The 8,867-nt window shown below is 46.4% G+C and overlaps 1 protein-coding gene across 1 annotated transcript in view; it reads right to left on the minus strand.

The window, feature by feature from the left end:
- Window positions 1-4,827, minus strand: part of rrp36 (ribosomal RNA processing 36) — a 5,735-nt gene extending 908 nt beyond the window's left edge. Inside the window, exons 1-7 of the mRNA XM_070827928.1 lie at window positions 4,772-4,827; window positions 3,229-3,677; window positions 1,414-1,549; window positions 1,205-1,271; window positions 1,028-1,132; window positions 880-954; window positions 440-557 (exon numbers count right to left, since the gene is read on the minus strand). Coding sequence (XP_070684029.1) covers window positions 440-557; window positions 880-954; window positions 1,028-1,132; window positions 1,205-1,271; window positions 1,414-1,549; window positions 3,229-3,637 — 910 coding nt within the window. The 5' untranslated portion in view covers window positions 3,638-3,677; window positions 4,772-4,827. The remainder of the gene's footprint in view (window positions 1-439; window positions 558-879; window positions 955-1,027; window positions 1,133-1,204; window positions 1,272-1,413; window positions 1,550-3,228; window positions 3,678-4,771) is intronic.
- Window positions 4,828-8,867: the final 4,040 nt, after the last annotated feature.

The following is an 8,867-nucleotide window of genomic DNA, read 5'->3' on the forward strand; positions in this document are numbered from 1 at the left end:
AACCATTAAAAACACCAAAGTCACAGAAGAACACAAACTGACTGACTGATGGAGGCAGCAGTGGAGAAACAACTACTGTGTAAAATTAATGTTTTTCTCAATGGAGTCTGGTGGCATTGAAAAGTGACAGAATGGATGTTTGTGGTTTAAAAATATTGGTTTTCCTTTAAGCATTTATCTCCCTCCCCTGACTGACTGCCCTCAGTTCATTTCAAAAATACACATTAAACAGGACATTAAAACACAAATTTCATGTTAAAAAGAATCAGAAGTTGTGTTTTATCTAATCTCCAGTTTGAAACCCAAAAATTTAAAGTTTATTTTGATATAAACCAGAAAAACTGAGGCTTGGAGAAGCTGCAAGAGGCTCTTTGGTGTTTTTGCTTTATAAACCATCACATGTAACCCCGGCGGCGCCGTGGCGGCCGACTAAACTCACAGGCCTTGAAGAAGAAGGGCCGAGCGCCCTGATTGGCTCGCTCTCTCTGCTGCCTCTTGAACTGCAGCTCTCTCTCTCTCTGCTGCTCGCGGCTCGTCCTCGCTCGCTCCTGGTTCTCCTGTCAATCAAACATCCAAGGAGAAGAAAATGATCCCTGGTCCCAGTTAACGACGGCAGGTGGGATTAATTAGCTGTTCTAACTCTGTGTTTGTCCTTAAAGCCATTACTCAGAGTGACCGGCGCTGTGGTTCTGGTTGTGTTCAGGACTTTGTGTACTTCATGTTCCTCTGCTGCTCCTCCTCGCTGCCACAGATGAGAAGTTACCGGCGATAAAACCAGCCAGCCAGCGGGAGGCCGTTGACGACGTATCCTAGCAACACTGGCCGCTAAGCAACAGCCGCGTGAACGCCACAGGACCGGGACCAAAGACTCAGACTCACCATCCTCTTCAGAAGGAACTGCAGCTTCTCCTTCTTCTTGTTGCTCTTCGTCTTCTTCAGCTGCTTCTGGACGACCTGCAGACGGTGGAGCGACAGAGTCATCACAGCGTTCTCTTCACATTAAAGCCTGGACAGGAAGCGCTCTCACCTCTTTCTCTGTGCGTTTGATGTCGCTAATAAATTTATACGTCTTCTCGAAAATCTCCGGCTTGTATTCTCCGGACAGGTCGTCGAATCGAGGGTCTCTGAGCGTCTGGAGGAAACAGACAGAACGTGTGAGGAGGAGTCGAGGACTCGCTGTGACCGCAGGACTCACTTCACTTACAGGTTTCCTGACGGCGACGACCTGACGCAGGAACGGAGGAGGCTTCTTGGCGGAGACCTCCATCGGCCTGAAAAACAGGAAACACTCGGTGTGAAAACACCCAAGGACTGAAGGAAGGTCAGAGGTCAGAGGTCAAAGGTCAAAGGTCAGAGGTCAGAGGTCAGGGGTCAGAGGTCAGAGGTCAGGGGTCAGAGGTCAGGGGTCGTCACCTGTTCTTGTTCAGTCGTCTCTTCTTTCGTGTCTCTGTGCTCTTGTTGTCGCTGCCGTACGCCACCTCGTTGTAAACTTTGGTCCCCACTTTGTTCTGCAGCTTCAGAACGTCCTCGAAGGACATGCTGGACAGTTCTGGGGGGTTAGAGAGAACATGGGGGGGTCAGACATGTTGTTCATCAGAGGAGACTAAATAAAGACAGAAAACATGTTGATCCAGAACAACAGTGGAACTAAAGATCTGTGAACCTCCAGAGGAGATACTAGAGACACTATAGACCTCCACTACACACTGACTAACTAACACACACACACTATAGACCTCCACTACACACTGACTAACTAACACACACACACACTATAGACCTCCACTACACACTGACACACTGACTAACTAACACACACACACTATAGACCTCCACTACACACTGACACACTGACTAACTAACACACACACACACTATAGACCTCCACTACACACTAACACACTGACTAACTAACACACACACACACTATAGACCTCCACTACACACTAACACACTGACTAACTAACACACACACACTATAGACCTCCACTACACACTGACACACTGACTAACACACACACACACACACACTATAGACCTCCACTACACACTAACACACTGACTAACTAGCACACACACACTATAGACCTCCACTACACACTGACACACTGACTAACACACACACACACACACACTATAGACCTCCACTACACACTAACACACTGACTAACTAACACACACACACTATAGACCTCCACTACACACTGACACACTGACTAACACACACACACACACTATAGACCTCCACTACACACTGACACACTGACTAACACACACACACACACACTATAGACCTCCACTACACACTAACACACTGACTAACTAGCACACACACACTATAGACCTCCACTACACACTGACACACTGACTAACTAGCACACACACACTATAGACCTCCACTACACACTGACACACTGACTAACACACACACACACACACTATAGACCTCCACTACACACTGACACACTGACTAACTAGCACACACACACACTATAGACCTCCACTACACACTGACACACTGACTAACACACACACACACACACTATAGACCTCCACTACACACTGACACACTGACTAACTAGCACACACACACACTATAGACCTCCACTACACACTAACACACTGACTAACACACACACACACACACTATAGACCTCCACTACACACTAACACACTGACTAACTAACACACACACACTATAGACCTCCACTACACACTGACACACTGACTAACACACACACACACACACTATAGACCTCCACTACACACTGACACACTGACTAACTAGCACACACACACTATAGACCTCCACTACACACTGACACACTGACTAACTAGCACACACACACTATAGACCTCCACTACACACTAACACACTGACTAACACACACACACACACACACTATAGACCTCCACTACACACTAACACACTGACTAACTAGCACACACACACTATAGACCTCCACTACACACTAACACACTGACTAACACACACACACACACACACTATAGACCTCCACTACACACTGACACACTGACTAACTAGCACACACACACTATAGACCTCCACTACACACTAACACACTGACTAACACACACACACACACACACTATAGACCTCCACTACACACTAACACACTGACTAACACACACACACACACACACACTATAGACCTCCACTACACACTGACACACTGACTAACTCGTTCTTATTCTGAACAAACTCACCTTTTTTAATGTCGTCTCTTGTCTTGATCTCACTGCTGCCACCAGCATCCTCTGGCTCTTCGTCATCTTCATCCTCATCCTCCTCCTCATCCTCCTCCTCAGAGGCTGCACCATCTCCCTCTACCTCCTCTTCTTCACCACCATCATCATCTGATGCCTCCTCCTCCTCTTTTTCTTCGTCATTACTTCCATCGGTCCCTTCCTCATCATCCTCATCACTGAAATCTTCCTCTTCCTCTCCTCCATCATACCGCCCCCCCTCCTCGACCCCTCCTCCTCCTCTTCCTCTCTGAGCCAGCAGGGCGAAGTTCTTCTCCACATCAGAGTCTTCGTCGTCACTGCTGCTCGCCGCCATGTTTCTCCTCTTTGAAGCTGCCACCTCCTGCCGCCGCTGCTCCATCCCCTTCATCTGTGTTTGTGTGTCTGGAGGAAGGAGGAAGAGTTGGGACCTGTTTGGGACAGGCAGAGGATGAAGAGGCCACCACCTTCCTCTTAGAGAAGCTGCTGATCAGAATAATCAGTGGGAGTCAATGTGCTAAAAGACATGTGCAGCAGCAGATATGAATATATAGTGCAGGATAAAAGCTAATACTAAAATGTCACATACAGAATAAAGTCCCTATGAACATGAACAGGTTTAACTATGTGTACAAACAAATCAGCAGAAGAAGACATTTAAGCGCCATCTTGGATTTTACCTCGGTTCTCTTGAGTTTGACAGAATCCACCTGCGCTCCGTCAATGTAAGTTTTATTAAAGAGATTTAGTTACTTCCCATGCTCCTGAAGATTAGGTGAAGCAGCCGAACTGTTGCACAGAAGCCCCGCTGTCCTCTGGTGGGTTCGTATTTTCAGTTTACATCCGATAAGTAACTTTTTTAACACCGAATGTCTGAAATCACTACTTTCACTCACATAGCGTCAGCGGCTATTAGCGAGCTAGCCGGCTAACTAGCTAAGCTAGTAGTGTTAATGATCGGTGCTAGGTGATTTGTACACTTCAAACTCCCAAACTAAGTTTAAACCCAGTGCATCTGCTATTGCGGAGCTGTTCGTGACGGTAAACCTGCAACCACTGTTTGATGCAAGCTAATCACAACAACTGCAAGTACATATACACCAAACTCCATACAAATAACTAGCAATTTACGAATTCCTAGCATGTTAGCACACTTACAACAGGGTAAAAGTGCAGGATATCGTTCAGACCCACACTGTGATTCAGGCTACAGTCACCCACTTGTTTTAGGAAATGTTCATGTTTGTGTGTTAGCTTGTTCTCAGTCTCATTCACGGTGTCTACTCGTAACATAGGTTTTTTTTAAATAATACTGTCTTTCTGTGTTAAATATCTTACATGCCGAATTGACAACTAGATGATAAGGAACAGTACAGAAGTCCATTACGAGTTTTATCAACAATGTGTCTTCGCTGAAAAGCATAAAAATGGAATCGGGTCAGATTTTCAATTTAGTTTGACGTGAAGAGTCCAGAAGGTGTGAAACCAGAAACCCCGCCATGGGACAGAATACGGCTTTACTTACCTGGATATCAGACAGTCATTAAAGTCCTGTTTTGCTGGTTCTGTTGTCCACGTGTGTCCAAGTTAACTACGAGCTTCACTCCAGAGCGATCAACGCACTTCCGGTTTCAAAATAAACGTGTCTCTAGGTTGTTTGACGGTTTTGGATGAGATTAATGAGGAAATATACAACCGTTAAATCCATAAACATTTCTAATACCGGTGCCTGCTGTGATTTATTATCGTCCTGCGTGCAATTAGACAGTATTTCTATTTCAGTGGGTATTTTTACACTGTTATTTTGTAGGCAGACGCAATAACTTCCTGTTTAGCTTTCCCATCAAGACATCACTTCCGGTCACGGACAGACTGTCATGCGCAGTGCTGTCCTCTGCTGGTCAGACTCAGCTGTCACAACAACAAGTCATTTGATTTAAAATGAAACTTTATTCTGCTGATTCATTATTTTTTTCCACAATCATGTCCCTCAATAAATAGATTGATTTATTCATGTAAGTGTTTTTATTAATTAATATGAATTATTAACTGGTTTTATTCACGCTGACTGTGAGTTCACTGAACACTGGAGGTTAAAACATTCCTACATCAGTGTGTGAAGACAATACATTGAAATGTAATTGTTTTTTATTTTGTGTCTGTTTCTCAGCTGATTTCCTATAAAACCAATAAACAGTAAAATCACAGACAACAATATCAAATGTTCCCCTCAGCAGTGGCTACACCTCTGATGGAGCCAGAGTACAGTCAGCTGAGCTTCACCTGTGAGGACACGCACAGGTGTGTCTGCTGGCTGAGACACCCCCACCTCTTTATCGGCCGTGGACACGTGTGACCGTCGGTCCCTGCAGACCGCAGCCTGCCTGGGTCACCCCGGGGGGGCGGGTCGGTCCCTGCAGTCTGGACCAGAATCAGGATCAGGACCCGGATCAGAACCAGCGCCAGCCGGCAGCCTGTCTGACGCTCGGTCCTGTCTTCCTGCTTCCTGCCGCCATGGTCACACCTGCTCTCTAACAGGTGCCTGTTTGAAACAAAACACGTTTGTTTTGTTTTGTTGTGACACCTGTCTGTTCTGTGAATCGCGCATGCGCACAGTCACGTGTCCAGTATGGAACGTGACGCAATAAAGCGTTTGATTTCAGTTTACCTTTGATGTGCAGCACACAGCAGTGAAGTCCACCTTCTGCTGCAGGAAGCAGGTTAGCAGGTAACAGGTAACAGTTAGCAGGAAGCAGGTTAGCAGGTTAGCAGGTGACAGTTAGCAGGTAACAGTTAGCAGGTTAGCAGGAAGCAGGTTAGCAGGTAACAGGTTAGCAGGTTAGCAGGAAGCAGGTTAGCAGGTAACAGTTAGCAGGTAACAGGTTAGCAGGTAACAGGTTAGCAGGTTAGCAGGAAGCAGGTTAGCAGGTAACAGGTTAGCAGGTTAGCAGGAAGCAGGTTAGCAGGTAACAGTTAGCAGGTAACAGGTTAGCAGGTTAGCAGGAAGCAGGTTAGCAGGTAACAGTTAGCAGGAAGCAGGTTAGCAGGTAACAGTTAGCAGGTAAGCAGGAAGCAGGTTAGCAGGTAACAGTTAGCAGGTAGCAGGTTAGCAGGTAACAGGTTAGCAGGAAGCAGGTTAGCAGGTAGCAGGTTAGCAGGAAGCAGGTAACAAGAAGCAGGTCACAGGTAAGCAGGTAAGCAGCTAACCAACAAGGAAAACACACGTCTCTAAGAACAAACTCATCCCGCACCAACGATGTGTCTCCTCGGTTGGGGTGTTGGTAACCTGGTGACCTCAGCTGTCCGCAGACTGGTGCAGTCTGCCGGTACGGCCCAGGTCCCCCCCCCACAGCCTGGGCCGTCAGTCAGGAGCCTCAGCGCTGAGCTCCCCCAGACTCTGGGTCTCACCTCTTTGTGCAGCAGGTTCGCGGCTCACACAGGTGTTCCAGCACAGAGGAGGACTTTGTGCACCCCCCTGTTCGCCGGCTGTAGACCCACAGACCTGCACCGCTCTGCCAGACACCCGCAGGAAGAAGGACGGGACGGCGCCACCGAGAGACGGCCCCAAACCGGACCAGAGGCCTCGACGGTCACACCGCCGAGGCCTCTGGAAGCTCCAGCCGGCAGAGCGTTTCCCTGGACTCAGCCAGGTAGTGTGGCTGTTGCAGCAGGTGTGGCCGTGCTCGTGGTCGTAGCCGTCAGCCCCGCGGCCCGAGAGGCCGCTGTGTCACTTGGACGCGCAGGACATGCGGGAGTTTTGTCCGTCGTGCATCGAGGACATGCTGCCGTCCTGTTCCTGTCCAGAGCAGCAGTTTCAGGCTGCCGCTCCACCCGTGCAGCGCTGTCGGACAGACTGTCGGACAGACTGTCGGACAGACTGTCGGACAGACTGTCGGCAGACCTCTCGGCCCTGAGCTCCTCGCTGCAGGCTGCCTTCTCCGCGGTCAGAGACCTGGTCTCAGACCTGGTCTCAGACCAGCTCTCCCGCTCCAGAGCTGCGATTGCGGCTCTCTTTACCGCAACTCGCCCACAAACACCCGTCTGTCGCACCGTGATACGATCAAGAACCCGAGTCGATGGTCCCGCTGCACTTCATCTTCCCTCAGCATGGTCACGACTTCAAGCAGCTGCCTCCACAGTCCTGTCAAACATCACATATGTTCTCAGGGTGGTGCGAGCAAAGCTTCCACACGTCTGTGAGCCCCCGTTTATTACAATCCCCTACAAATACTCACAGCAAAAACTCCATTTTTATCTACACATACTGGTAAAACTTTTGTTTCAAATAATGCTGAGAATGCTTTTAGGAAGACACATAAGGACGTTTGTGATTCTGCTCGGGCTTTTACAGGCTGCACAGTAGTTAGCATTAGCCCCACAAGCTAGCGTGGTTTACTCCGGGTGCTCCGGTTTCTTCCCACAGAGCCAAAATGTGTGTCTACACTTCATAAAAACCCAATAATAATAATAATAATAATAATAATAATAAAAACATTAATCCGAATCATAAAAAAACACAAGTTGTATATTTTCTGAGTTCATACAGAACTAAAGGATTGCACCTGATCACAGTAGGTCCACTAAAAGAGCTTGTTTGATCCACTGACAGGCTCAGAGTGTTATTCTAAGTGTGTGACAGCATCATGGAAAGGATCCCTACAGAGAGAGACCTGGAAGATCCTTTTGGTTTAACCACAAACAGCACACACACCAGACTACATTCACTAAAACAGGGATTTTAGAGAACAGGACTCAGGAGCTGCTGGTCTAGTTCCTGCTGTCTTTTTGTGTCTTAACATGTCAGTTTGGATCCAAACTAACTTTTTAAATCAATCAATTAATTAATTAATAATTAATCAAAAATTAATGTTTTTGTAAACAGAGTCTGGTGGTTTGAACTGAGCAATATACAATTGCTGTTTGTGGCTTAACAAAACGAATCTCACAGGTCTGTAGGGATCCTTTCCATAATGTAAGTGGATCTACTTTGATCAGGTGCAGTTGTCATTATCATTATTATAATTATGCTGCAGCCCGTTTGGCTGATCTACTAAGATCCACACACACACACACACACACACACACACACACACACACACACACACACACACACAGGAGGAGGAGTTTATTCTGGTTGCCAGGAGATCGCGACAGGAGCTCCGTCAAGTCCGCCATATTGAAACCGGAAACAGGATCAATTGTCCTTCAAAATAAACTACAGTGGTTTAACAATCCAAATAATTTCTTGTGAAAATAAAGTACTGCATCCAAAACTTCACTTAAGTAAGATGGATTAATTAATTTGCATGAACATCAGCATCATGTTTTCTAAACTGATCACATTCATGGAGAGAAATAGATCAACAATAAACTAGATTTAAATGAATAATAATACTAACCGTAGGGCAGTGGTGGGATCTTTTACTTCAGAACCAGAACCACGGTGTAGAAATACTCTGAATTCTGCAATTTTGCTGAATTAAAAGTACAACAGTATTAGCATGAAGATACACCTAAAGTAAAATACTTCCAAATAATACACATGTTCATATGTACATGCATGAAGAATATGATAATATATTTAGTTATAGATGCTAAAGTGCTTTTATTGATAACATTTT

Source organism: Pempheris klunzingeri, chromosome 3 (genome assembly GCF_042242105.1).
Source record: "Pempheris klunzingeri isolate RE-2024b chromosome 3, fPemKlu1.hap1, whole genome shotgun sequence".
In the NCBI taxonomy this organism is placed as follows: domain Eukaryota; kingdom Metazoa; phylum Chordata; class Actinopteri; order Acropomatiformes; family Pempheridae; genus Pempheris; species Pempheris klunzingeri.